Source organism: Hippichthys cyanospilos, chromosome 13 (assembly GCF_059441005.1).
Source record: "Hippichthys cyanospilos isolate Australia breed blue-spotted pipefish chromosome 13, RoL_Hcya_1.0, whole genome shotgun sequence".
In the NCBI taxonomy this organism is placed as follows: Eukaryota; Metazoa; Chordata; class Actinopteri; order Syngnathiformes; family Syngnathidae; genus Hippichthys; species Hippichthys cyanospilos.
In genome coordinates, this window is record NC_142381.1 from 7,077,397 (window position 1) to 7,089,995 (window position 12,599).

Sequence of the window (12,599 nt, forward strand, 5' to 3'; positions counted from 1 at the left end):
TAGGTTCTAAATTACTGGGGGGGAGGGGATCCGAATGTTGTCCACCATTTAAAATTAAATATGGCAACAAAGTGGTGGCGTGCTGGTGTCTCCTGACACAATGTCGATTTGCACGCAATCTTACTCGTATTATTTTTTCTTTCCCCTTCAGGTTGCAATGGGAACCTGGACAAAGGAGCCGGGCGCCCTGAATGTGCCGGTAAAGGGACGGGCCAGTTGGTGCTTGGTACTTTCTTCACAGGTGAAGTCTGTTTTCCCGCCCAGGATACTTAATGGTGCATTACACTTATTAAGGTCAAAGCAGATTTATTTAAAAAAAAAAAAAAAGACTTCAGGATTCAAATGGAAAGTGAATAAGCTTCATTTTGATGTAATTTATTTAGATTTATTTTAAAAAAAACGTTTTTTTATTAACACCGATTCTAAGGTTTCATCAAACATAATGTGAGTTTATGCTTTTTGAAAAAAAATTCCCCCTACTCTTATGAATGTAGACTGAAATTTAACAATCTGGATTCAAATGGGAAGTGAATAAGCATCATTTTGATGTAATCTCTTTCGGTGAAAGCCTTTAATCATGTCATTTGTGTCACTGTTTGTGTTACAGATTACGCTGTTCAAGGAGATCTGACATCATAGGACACTCTTATTTTACTGACTTTATTTTTTTATGAATAAATTATGACCAATACAATATCCCAATGTCAAGTTATTTACACTGGGGGGGGGGGTCTGTTCTGTGAGGTCAATCTTATGTTAAATACATTTCTCTACAGTCGATTAAGTGGTGTGACTGTGTGTGTGCATAACGAAGTAGAAGATCATGCTTTGTCGCAATGTAATTCGGGGGTCTAAACCTTTCTGGAAAAACTCATGTTTAATTTTTTAGGGCACATTCCCCTAAGAGTGGATGACCAGTTGCCAAGATTGACAGCGCAGTAATTGCATTGTTGATTTAATGTAAAGATGATGACTTTATTCAATGGAAGTGCTTTGTAAAACCTATGACCAAACACATGAATCAGTGCCAGGGCTAAAAGAACAGCTGATCAATGATTGAGTGTAATTAAAGTAAACATAAAATAGGTGGGAAAATATGGTCAAAGTTGGCCATCAAGCAAACACGTGTGCGGCGTAACAGTTCAGAAAGCACTGTAAAACGGAACCGCTTGGAATAACCGAAACAAGCAGAAAACTCATTTTTTTCCGAAACCAAGTTGTAGCTCTAAACACTATTGGCTTGTCGCCTCGACGGGGGCGTCCCTTGTATTCAATCTGACCAATCAGCGCCCGCAACGTATTACGAAAGGCAGGGAGTCAAACGGCCCGCCCTGCCGGTCGCTCATTGAAGACGGAGAGGGACGGTTCGTCGCACCTTTCCCTGCTCAAAGCAGTCATGTCGTCTAAACTCACAAAGCTTTTTGTTGGAGGCCTGAATGTGGAGACAACCAAGGAAGGCCTCCGCGCTCATTTTGAGCAATTTGGCGCGCTCAGCGACTGCGTGGTGGTTTGGAACCAGATGCTAGGCCGCTCCCGCTGCTTCGGCTTCATAACCTACACGACGCCTGAGGAGGCCGACGCAGCAATGGCGTCCAGGCCACATGTCGTTGACGGCCGCAGCGTGGAGATCAAGTGGGCCGTTGCCCGGGAGGAGGCGAACAACACTGACGTGTCGTCCAACGTCAAAAAGATCTTTGTCGGCGGCGTCAAGGACCACCTAGAAGCCGAGAACCTCAGCGACTACTTCTCCCAGTTTGGCACGGTAGAGAAGGCCGAGATCATCACCGACAAGACAACCGGCAAGAAGCGCGGCTTCGGCTTTGTCTTCTTCATGGACAACGACTCTGCCTCCAAAGCGGCGCTCACCAAATTCCACACGATCAGCGGCACCAAGGTGGAGGTGAAGAAAGCCATGAGCAAGCAGGAGATGTCCGCCGCTGGTGGCGGTCGAGGCGGTGGCCGGGGTCGCGGTAGAGGCATGTCGACCTACGGCGGAGGAAGAGGTGGCGGTGGCTACGGGGCAGGCGGCTACGGCGGCAGCTATGGAGGTGGCGACGGTTACGGCGGAGGAGGTGGCTACGGCAGCGGGAGCTACGGCGACGGGGGCTACGGAGGCAGCGGCTACGGAGGCAGCTACAGTGCCGGTGGCTACGGCGGCGGCTATGAAGAGTACGACGGCGGCATGGGTGGCGGGTATAGCAACGGGGACTTCGGGGAGAGCTACGGACAGCAGCACTCCGGCTACGGCGCCATGAAGGGGGGTAGCTACTCGTCCTTCCGGAGCGGGGCCCCGTACAGCAGAGGCGGCTACGGACGGGGGGGAGGAGGAGGCGGCTACGGGGGCGGCTATTAGAGTTCCCTCCACTTTTGATACGGCCACGGGAGGGGGGTTGGGGAGTCCAGGCCTCCAGAGAACTTGAATACACACCACCATGGACTGAGGCTAGGGGGGGGGGAATGTCCACCCCCCGCCGAATGAATGAGTATACCCCCTTTACACCCTCCATCTGTGCTTGTTTCCTCTTGGCGGACGCTACTGCTACTACGGAATTGTGAATTATTGATGAAAAGATGTCATTTCGCTCCGCGTGGACACGTTTGTCACCGCTTTTCTCGCGTCGATGATTTTTGTTTTATTTTTGTTTTTGTTCCTGAGTTCTCGCAGGGTTTTTAAGTCCACACTTCGCGGTAATTGAAATCGCCAAACTTTCTTTGTACCCTTCCCCCTTTCCTACAAGCAGGCGAACGTTTCTTTTTTCTTCCTGTTTTTTTTGTGTGTCGATTAAAACTGTTATGAAATCCTGTTTAGCATACCCATTAGTTTGGTTTTATTAAAGTTTTTAATGTTCGGAAAATAAAATCTCTTTTCTTTAAATGTTTATAGTTTCTGAAAGGTGCAGTGTCACGAGTGCTGCCCAGGGGGCAGCATTTGCATTTTTTGATGATCGCCATTTTGAGATAGAGAAGCAGGTAGCTTCAAGGTTGAGTCAATAAAAACACATGACAAATTGTACTAAATTATTTATTTGGGGGGATGAAACCTGATATTTTTCATCCATCCGATTTCTATAGAGCTACCTATCCCATCTCTAATGGCATTAGGCGGGGACACCCTGAATTGTTTGCCAGCATTGTAATTTTCTCAGGGCGAATTAATCCCTCAACAAAATAGGTTGATGTACGTATTGGTTAGAAAAGGTTGTGTAATTTTCTGGACTGGGAAATCATTTTAAGACGTGCAATCTCAGCAAGTCATGTATTAAAAAAGTCCTGATTTAAAAAAAAAATCTTAATGTTCTATCCTCAAATATCCACAGGAGCTCTGTCAGCTTTAAATTCTCCAGGAAGAAGTAGAAAAATAAAAGCATGAAAACACCATAATTAAATAAATTCCAAGTGGAAAACTTGAAATACAAGTACTGAATTCATTCTTTATCGATCATATTACACATTCGCTTTCCAATTGAAAAGGAAATTCATTTATTTTGCATGGTAACGCAGTTGTGTAGCTATTCAGTTGCCTTGAAGTTAGTTTTCAGGACACAAAGTATTACCTGCAAGTTTCTCATTTCTAATTTCACGCCGGACTTGGTCATGTGACTTTCTCTGGCTGATCCATGTTCGGTGGTTACTTCATTCATTGAGGCACATACGACCTTTTCTGTGCACAGAAAATGGCAAAATATGTATTGTGTGATCATGAAAAATAATTTAGCCATCAAATTATCTAGGGACGAAACATTGTTTTTTACTTCAGAAAACTGTACGCATCTTTTATTTAAGGTGCCGGAGTGGTTTCACATTTGCAATAGACGATCTTTGTGGCTGTGGGCGCCCGTGGTAGTGCGTTTGCGTGATTACGCCGCCAGGATGGATGATGTGTCGCCAGGGTGAGTTCTTCTTCTAATTTGTATATTTGTTTGTACTTTTTTAAAATAACACCCACATCAGGCCATTATGATTACGTACTCGCAGATCAAATGTCTAACGTTCCAAAGAAAACAAGCTTCCTGTCTGCCTTTCGATACCCCATCCTCCCACGAATACGCTAGCATTTTGTTGATGTTGATGATGTGAGCTAATATGCTTCGTTGCTCACTAAATTTCACCTGTTTTGGACACATATAGCCAAATAACTGCTTTCTAAGAGCCGTCCAACGTTGTAAAGACGATCAACAACAATTCCTGTCAGATGGAGCTCGTGGTGAATGTAAATTTGCTTCATGCTAACGCTGCTCAACTTGACCTAAACGTCTGCCTGTATTTATTTTTAAATAGTCGTTTTTTGATATAATAAAAACTTACACTGTCAAGTGATTCAATTAACAAAAAGCTCAGTAATTCCTTCAGTGTTGACAAATGCTGCAATGTTACATGAAAAGTATTAAATAAGAGGGTATTGGATCAGGAAATAATATAAATTATTCTATTATCAAAGTAACAAAGTTTTTTCGAGACTCATCGAGGCAGATGCTAGTTGCGCATATGCATTGCCCCCACTGTATCGCACACGTTTTTTTTTTTTTTTTAAGTTTGGTCAAACGCAAGGAAGTCTGCCCACTCCACTACGTCCATGTTTTTATTCTACAATAATTCTCGAAAATACAATCCTCCTAACAGTCTGTCCTAAGCTCCGATTTAACTTGACAGAGTATCTAATATACTGCAAACATTATTCAATATTATTCTGAAAATGATTTCTCATCACTTGCAGTTCAGATAGTCAACACCACTGGTCACCGGTTTTGGAAATAGAGTAAATCATTGATTTTTTTATTTTTTTTTCCAGAGCATGCGTCGCCAGTTTGGAGATCCCATCGCTTCTCAGGTGCCACACCGAACCAGAAGGAGAAGAGGGATCTATGGCAGTAAATGGCGGAACACTGACCTTTAACCATACGCACATGAAGAAAGCCTTCCAACTCATGAATGACCTCAGAGGGTATGTTGATGTTTTAATCTACTTTTTGGGGTAGCATCCTTTTTGGTTTAACATTCTAAAATTGTTTTCGTTAAAGTGAAAAATATGTCAGGTTCAATTGGTGATATAAATGCATATCAGTCATGAGTAGACCCACAAAAAACTTGAGAAGCCATGCTTAAACACTCAGGAAGTCAGCTATTTTGAGACATTTCAGCAAAATGAGAGAATTTTGTCCATTTACATTAATGTGAAAACGTAGCCTTGGCGAGTTCTCTCGAAAATATGAAATTCAATAAATGCTTGACATGTTTATCAGGAGTAGGCCCATGAAAAAGTCTTAACTCTCAAGCCATGCCTGAAAAAAGCAAGACACTTTTTCATTTTGGTTCAGGGTATCCACAAAATTCTCCTATTGATTCATTCTTATTGGTATTAAATCGGATGCATCACCACACCACATCAAACTGTAAGAACTTGCATCTTGGGCGTCCCATCAGAAAGAAGATGCTGTGTGATGTACAGCTGGTGGCGGGAAGTGTGATGGTGGCAGCGCACCGTGTGGTCCTGGCAGCCTCCAGCCCCTACTTCTTCGCCATGTTCACAGGTGGCCACCTTATTTGATTTGTGCATGCGCGTGCTTCGATACTGATGTGTGCGCGTGTGTAGGCGACATGAGTGAGAGCAAAGCCCAGCAGGTGGAGATCGGAGAGGTGGACGGCCCCACGCTCTCCATGCTGGTGGACTACATCTACACGGCTCAGATTGAAGTCACGGAGGACAATGTACAGGTGAGGTAATTGAGTGAACCATTCACTGTTACCCATTCCGCAATTCATAATTTACTCTATTCAGGTTTTTTTTTTCTGTAGAGCCAATTTATTCAGGGTTATTAGCCAGAGTTATGGAACAAATGTTTATGTTCTTTAAGCTGTTTTTAAGGATGATAAATTTGAAAGGGAAGTGTTTTCATAGTTTTTTTTTTTTTTAATGTTTTAGCATGTAGATTATGTGTAGTTTTTTTCAAGTTTGCAGCATGCTTTGTCCTGATCGACCAGCCAAAAGCTCATCTGTGCTGTACTTGTGTGGGTAAAATGCAGGATGGTGATGTTTATTTTTTCCTAATGAATATGTGCCACGTGAGAATATGGCCCTTCTACTCATACTATATTTTTATTTTATTTATTTTTCTTTTTTTTTTATGGCCAGTGCGGATACTGATATTGCGGAATAAAAAGAAGTGGTATCCAGTATATCTGCCACTATATGCATACATCCACAGAATATTTGCTATGAATAAATAAAATAATTTTTAATGCCCAAAATATGATTACAGTCGACTCTGGCTTTCAGTAGGTCTCTTAGATAGGGACCAGGTGTGCTCTAAAATAGGGGAAATTCATGTGTAGTTGATGCTAAGTGAAATTCATTTGAAGGGAGTTAAAAGATTTTTTTTAACTCTCAAAACCACAAAAAAAATGCAGGTGCTGAACTGAGTATGTAGTTGCTGATTCTAAAGGCAAATCTGAACACAACTAAAATAGAACTTTATTAACATTGTCAACATAAGAAGTGCAACCTGTAAAGTTCTATCATAGTCTTATATTTGATCATGGTGGACATGCTACTTAATATCGCATACATTTTCCTAACTCACATGTACAGATAACTACTTTTCACCTTGAAAACACCCCACTGACGTCTTCTCTTCTCATTCCAGCTCTGTACACATATGCACTCACGTCCGTACACTTCCTGTTATTATTAGTTCAGGAAGGGAGCACATGGAGAGAGACAGGAAATCCTCCCCCTGTTAGCTGTGAGCCTCATTCACGAGTGTGCCACCAACGCCACTTGCCGTCACAGAGACACTTCTCGCTGACGTCACTGTACCCACAATGCATAATTTTGAAAACACTAAGAGAAGCCTTACCGGTCATCGGGCGAGTTGTGTTAAACCGGACACCTGAATATCACATGGACACATTGGAGCTATCTTCTCAAAGTTGAAAAATAAAAGTCGGTTGGAGGGAAAGACCCCTTCACTTCCAAAATCAGAGCTATCACAACAATGCAAATGACTGAAATACTGAAGCAGCAGCACCTCTTGTGCCTCTTTTGCTAAGAGCTTTTTTTGTGTGTGTCCCCCGCCAGGTTCTGCTGCCAGCCGCCAGTCTTCTCCAGCTGATGGATGTGCGGCAGGCTTGTTGCGACTTCCTGCAGTCTCAGCTTCATCCATCTAACTGCTTGGGCATCCGAGCCTTTGCAGACATGCACACTTGCACGCAGCTCGTCGGACAGGCTCACGCATATGCCGGTGAGCTCATTTACGTGCGTACAAATGGAATCTTAAAAGGACAAGTATTTTTTGAAAATGCCTCAAAAGTACTTGCAAAATGTCATTTAAACATTGCGGCAGGAATGGAATTTGGTGCATTATCGCTCATAGAAGGGTTTGCTCATTCTTTGACCTTTGACTTTTTTTTTTTCTACTGCCACTAGCAATTGTTATTTAGTATTGTTGCATACATTATTATTTGGGCGGCTCACAGTAAAATTGATTAAAATAATAGAATCCATCATCATCTTCTTCATATTGCACCATTGATACAACATTTTGCCGTTGTTGATCTGTTTAGAAAGTAAGGCGGCAGAAATATTAGTACAAAATGGTGCACTCACATTTGTGCGTCATATAAGTTTACAAAAGACAACAAGCTTTCAATTAAATTAATTAAATTTCCTTTGTTGTTTGTTATTATGCGTCGTGTCGCCATGCGTGACTTTCCAGAGGACGGAGGAACATAGGCAAACATTATATTTAATTTGTTCTCCATTTTTTACATTAATCAGATGATAATGGGTAATTTGGATTTTTCTCACCAAAAACGGCATGAAAAATCCATATTGGTTGGGCACTAATTAAAAATACTCAAGTGTTGCTGTTCTTTTTAGCCTTGTTGAAATGATCACCTGTTTTTGCGCCTCACAGAGCAGCATTTTTCAGAGGTGGTCCAGTGTGAGGAGTTTGCGTCCCTGTCTCTGCAGCAGGTCTGCAGCCTGTTCTCCAGCGACAAGCTGACCGTGTCCACTGAGGAGAAGGTGAAAAAACATGCAAAATAGAGCCTGGCTTTTTGGGTTGGGTGATATGACTCTTTATTTGTCTTTTTTTTTCTTTTTCACAAAACCCATGTTTTTATATAGGAGAGGACGAGGACCAGTGAATACGAAAAAATGAGAATTCTTACTTTAAGTTCTGGATTCTGAGAAAACAAACCGGAAGCGAGGATTCTCACTTTAAAGTCAAAATTCAAACTTTAAATTGAAAATTCGGAGTAAAGTGAACATTCTTACTTTAACTCCAAAATTCTGACTTATGAAATTGTGGGAAAAAAATTCAGAATTGCAACCTTTTTTTCTTTATTGTTGCTCTTCCTCTTCTGTGGTTTTAGATTATTTTTAGGTTGTTTCAAAAAGGATACACAGCTGTTTTTGTTTGAATTTTTATGTGTGCTAGGACTCAGTTTTAAAGTCCCTCCCCCAAATTGGTCTAGAAACATCCATGCTTTAAACCCTGACTTGAAAACCTGATTGCACTGTAATTTCTATTGCTTTTTATTCATGCTCCTATTAATCTCCCCCTGCTGGTTCCCGTAGGTGTTTGAGGCGATGATCTGGTGGATCAAACACGACAAAGTCTCTCGTGTGGAGCACATGCCAAAATTGATGGAGCATGTCCGCTTGCCACTGCTGTCCCGAGACTACCTGGTTCAGGTATGTCCATGCAACGGCCACACACTCAGACACGGCTGTAACCAAGCGCGGCTCTGAGGGTCCGTCAGGTAAAGATGGGTGATACTGCCTAAAAATACGATCCCACGACTGACCGCGTCCTTTTTCAGATAGTAGAAGAAGAGTCCCTAATCAAGAACAACAACACTTGCAAGGATTTCCTCATTGAGGCCATGAAGTACCACCTCCTTCCAGCCGACCAGAGGCACCTCATCAAAACGGACAGGACGCGACCGCGTACGCCAGTCAGCATTCCCAAGGTGCTCCCACGCGCGACCTTATGTATGTCCCTGTATCTTAACGTTTGCGTGCGCGTGCGCGTGTTTGTGATCAGGTCATGATGGTGGTGGGCGGCCAGGCTCCCAAAGCCATCCGCAGTGTGGAATGTTACGATATCCAAGAAGATCGATGGTACCAAGTCGCGGAGCTGCCGTCAAGACGCTGCCGAGCAGGTGTGTGTGTGTGTGTGTGTGTTTGGGAGAGAGAGCTATGGTCGTCATGGTGACACAAGAAGAAATCGGTATAATTGATTCTTGCTTTTTTTTGTTCTCTTTTTGTAAATCTCTATGACATTACAAAGATCAATTGCTTCTCAAATAGTGGGGCGGGCCCCCGAGGAGGGGCGTTGATGACCCCAGGGAAAGTCTTTTTTTCTCTTTGCCGTGAGAAGTTTGTTATAAAATAAGGATTAGCTTCTTTTTTCCTTTTTCTCCGCGTGCAGGCGTGGTGTCGCTAGCAGGTCGAGTGTACGCGGTGGGCGGCTTCAACAGTTCTCTGCGCGAAAGGACGGTGGACATTTACGACGGCGCCAGAGATCAGTGGAGCCCCGTGGCCAGCATGCAGGAGAGACGCAGCACGCTGGGGGCGGCCATGTTGGGGGGGCTGCTCTACGCCGTGGGGGGCTTTAATGGCAGCATAGGTACACAGACACCTCGCGGGGCGGACTGTTGCGCTTCTTGGACATCAAAAGTCATAAGAGACAAAGACGATTATCCACCGTCATGTCTCCGCGTCTGCTTTCCAGGTCTGTCCACGGTGGAAGCGTACAACCCAAAAAGTAACGAATGGACGTACGTGACGTCCATGAACACGCGGCGAAGCAGCGTTGGTGTCGGCGTGATCGAAGGTACGAACGCTTCTCTGAGAGAAGGGCGATCGCGTGACCTAAGTGCGAGCGTGCCTCTCAGGTAAGCTGTACTCGGTGGGGGGTTACGACGGGGCGTCCCGTCAGTGTCTCAGCACGGTGGAGGAGTACGACCCCGTCTCCGATCAGTGGTGTTACGTGGCTGATATGAGCACGCGACGCAGTGGGGCAGGTGAAATGCATTCGTTCATACTCTAATCCACATCACAGTGCGCTTTTCAAATCCCAAAGCCTGTAATTAGGGAATTATTCGAACCGGTAAATCCATTTTTCACCAAGAATCAGTTACCAAAATGTTCATAATTTGTCCTCTACCTTTATTTGTATTATTATTGTTATGATATTTACTCCACCAATTTTTTGACTAATTTCAACTTGAAGCTGTTCGTCTTATCCATACGGATGTGTTTTTGTTTTTTGGTTTGTTTTTTTCCAGAATTTCAAAGTAAAAATTTTAATTTGGTTTTATTATTTTAGTATACTTTAAGCAATGCACATGCTCCCATAAATTCCGAGTTCAGCATTCACACGCTATTTCTCCAGCAATGGCTTCATTTAATTATTTTTGGTTGTCGAATAATCAATTTGTGACCTAAAAATATCCAAATACACTCAACAGGAAATCTCATATTTTTTTTGCTGTAGAAAGCAAAAACATATTTCTAATTTTGAATATTTTCATTGTGTTGATTCAAAAGACATTTGCAAACATCGGCTTTAATTTTAGAAATGAAGATCCACATTTTCTGACATGTACCACAGCAAACCAACAACCAAATCATAGAAGGAAAAAAAAACAGTTTGACATAATAAATATTCGAATGAGTGTTAGTTTTAGCTCTTATTTATTATTTCGTGTCTAATATGTGTGTCCAAGTTTTATTGATACAGCCACAAATTTGTTTGCATTATTCTTGTAATTTGACTTTTGTTTACATTGCACTTGCAGGTGTGGGGGTGTTAGGAGGTCAGCTGTATGCGGCCGGCGGCCACGACGGACCCCTCGTCAGAAAAAGCGTGGAGGTTTACGACCCGCCCAGCAACACGTGGAGGCCCGTTTGTGACATGAACATGTGCCGCCGCAACGCCGGTCAGCGGACACGTTAGCACACCAACCAACATGAGCGTGTAGCCTTGTAGCTTATTCGTGTGTTTCTCAGGCGTGTGCGCAATCAACGGGCTGCTCTACGTGATCGGAGGTGACGACGGCTCGTGCAACCTTTCCTCCGTGGAGTTCTACGACCCGGCCGTAGACAAGTGGAGCCTCATCCCCACCAACATGAGCAACGGACGCAGCTATGCCGGTGAGGCGCACCTTTCAATACTAAAAAGTTTGGATTTACCTTCATATTCAAATGGTCTCAAACGTTCCAGCTCTTAATTCTTGATAATGCACAGCTGTGAACCCAAAGTCATTCCAGCTCGTAAAGACTGAGAAAATAGCCAAATGTGAATCTATTCACCCTATTTCATATACGTAGGGCGCAGAGACCATTTTGAACTTGATCAAGCATTTTTTTGAGATGTTCGACTTGACAGGAGGGGCTATCAGTATTGTGTGGTTTGTGTATTAAACTTGACACATCTGCCAATCATTTTCCCACCAGCAATGATTGGTATTTATTTGAAATGTGGTGTTCATCTATTGAACTCGATGAGGCTTTTACTGGTGAAAAAAAGCTTGACTAAATCCAGCAAGTCCACTTTAAACAGGTCTTGAATCTCTGCACACATTCACTAAATAATAAATAAAACGTCAACACACATTCAATCAGTGCTATCAATTATTCAGTTCATTAATTGATAGGATGAATCAATTTGAAAATGATTTGACTGACAGCCCGAGGTGTTGAATTTATATATGGATGGCAATACATTTGACAGTTGTCCCTCCTTAATTGAACTTGACAACGTGGCATCAATTAATTCTCTTTCATTTGAAATGATTCTATCCCGCAAACAGGATTAAAATTCTATTGTTCATTTTGTCGCCCCGTGCAGGAGTTGCAGTCATCGACAAACCTTCTTGAGAGTAACACGCGTGTAAAATTGCCGGAGGAGAGACAGGCCCCTCAGCTTGCTGCTCGACAAGAGCCAGTCGGAATTTCGTCCCGCGTCATTGATCTGGATTGATGGAGTCGCTGTTTACACCGCTGAGGATGTCCCCCAACCCCCCCAAGCAACACATGCGCACTTTGGTGTCAAGCACACATTTCTCAGGCTCTCAGGACGGACGACACAAGCGGTGCCAACTTGCCAACCACCAGCAACAACACGTTTGCACTCATTCATGTGGACATGAAATATTTGTAAAGAAATGTATTTTTAATACTCATGCCAACAAATATTTGTATGCATATCAGGTGAGAGGCGCATTGACGTGTCACACACTACTGATGGAAAAAAAAATGGTGGTCCAGAGCATTTTAAGTGTGCCAATAAGGAAAAAAAAATGCTGTACTTTTGTATTTAGACAACTGGCAACATAAGAGAAAACATTTGGTGTCAAAATGCACTGTATATTTGGAAAATCTATGCTTATGATTTCATATTGTATTAAGTGTCAAATGTGATGTCTTTGTACATTTGTTATTGTGCCTCAGATTATTTTAAATAACATATACAGATTAAAAACATTGCGGTTTATCATTTCTTATACCTGTTTTTATACCTATTTTATAACGCTGTCGGGGAATTGCATTTCAGTGTTTCAGTTCAGTTATTCAGTTCATTTTGGAGTCG

The 12,599-nt window shown here is 42.8% G+C and overlaps 2 protein-coding genes across 2 annotated transcripts; both read left to right on the top strand.

The window, feature by feature from the left end:
- The first annotated feature begins 1,327 nt into the window (after nucleotides 1-1,327).
- Nucleotides 1,328-3,009, top strand: LOC148413665 (heterogeneous nuclear ribonucleoprotein A0-like). Its single transcript, XM_088431874.1, has one exon. The coding sequence runs from the start codon at nucleotides 1,397-1,399 to the stop codon at nucleotides 2,351-2,353; it is 957 nt and encodes a 318-aa protein (XP_088288000.1). The 5' UTR covers nucleotides 1,328-1,396; the 3' UTR covers nucleotides 2,354-3,009.
- An 814-nt stretch (nucleotides 3,010-3,823) lies between these two features.
- Nucleotides 3,824-12,509, top strand: klhl3 (kelch-like family member 3). Its single transcript, XM_088430919.1, has 15 exons — nucleotides 3,824-3,890; nucleotides 4,790-4,942; nucleotides 5,422-5,528; nucleotides 5,591-5,712; nucleotides 7,076-7,238; nucleotides 7,914-8,023; nucleotides 8,579-8,695; nucleotides 8,824-8,973; nucleotides 9,048-9,165; nucleotides 9,435-9,632; nucleotides 9,738-9,839; nucleotides 9,901-10,029; nucleotides 10,807-10,947; nucleotides 11,018-11,161; nucleotides 11,859-12,509. Exons 1-15 carry the CDS (start codon nucleotides 3,871-3,873, stop codon nucleotides 11,885-11,887), a joined length of 1,803 nt encoding a protein of 600 aa, XP_088287045.1. The 5' UTR covers nucleotides 3,824-3,870; the 3' UTR covers nucleotides 11,888-12,509.
- Nucleotides 12,510-12,599: the final 90 nt, after the last annotated feature.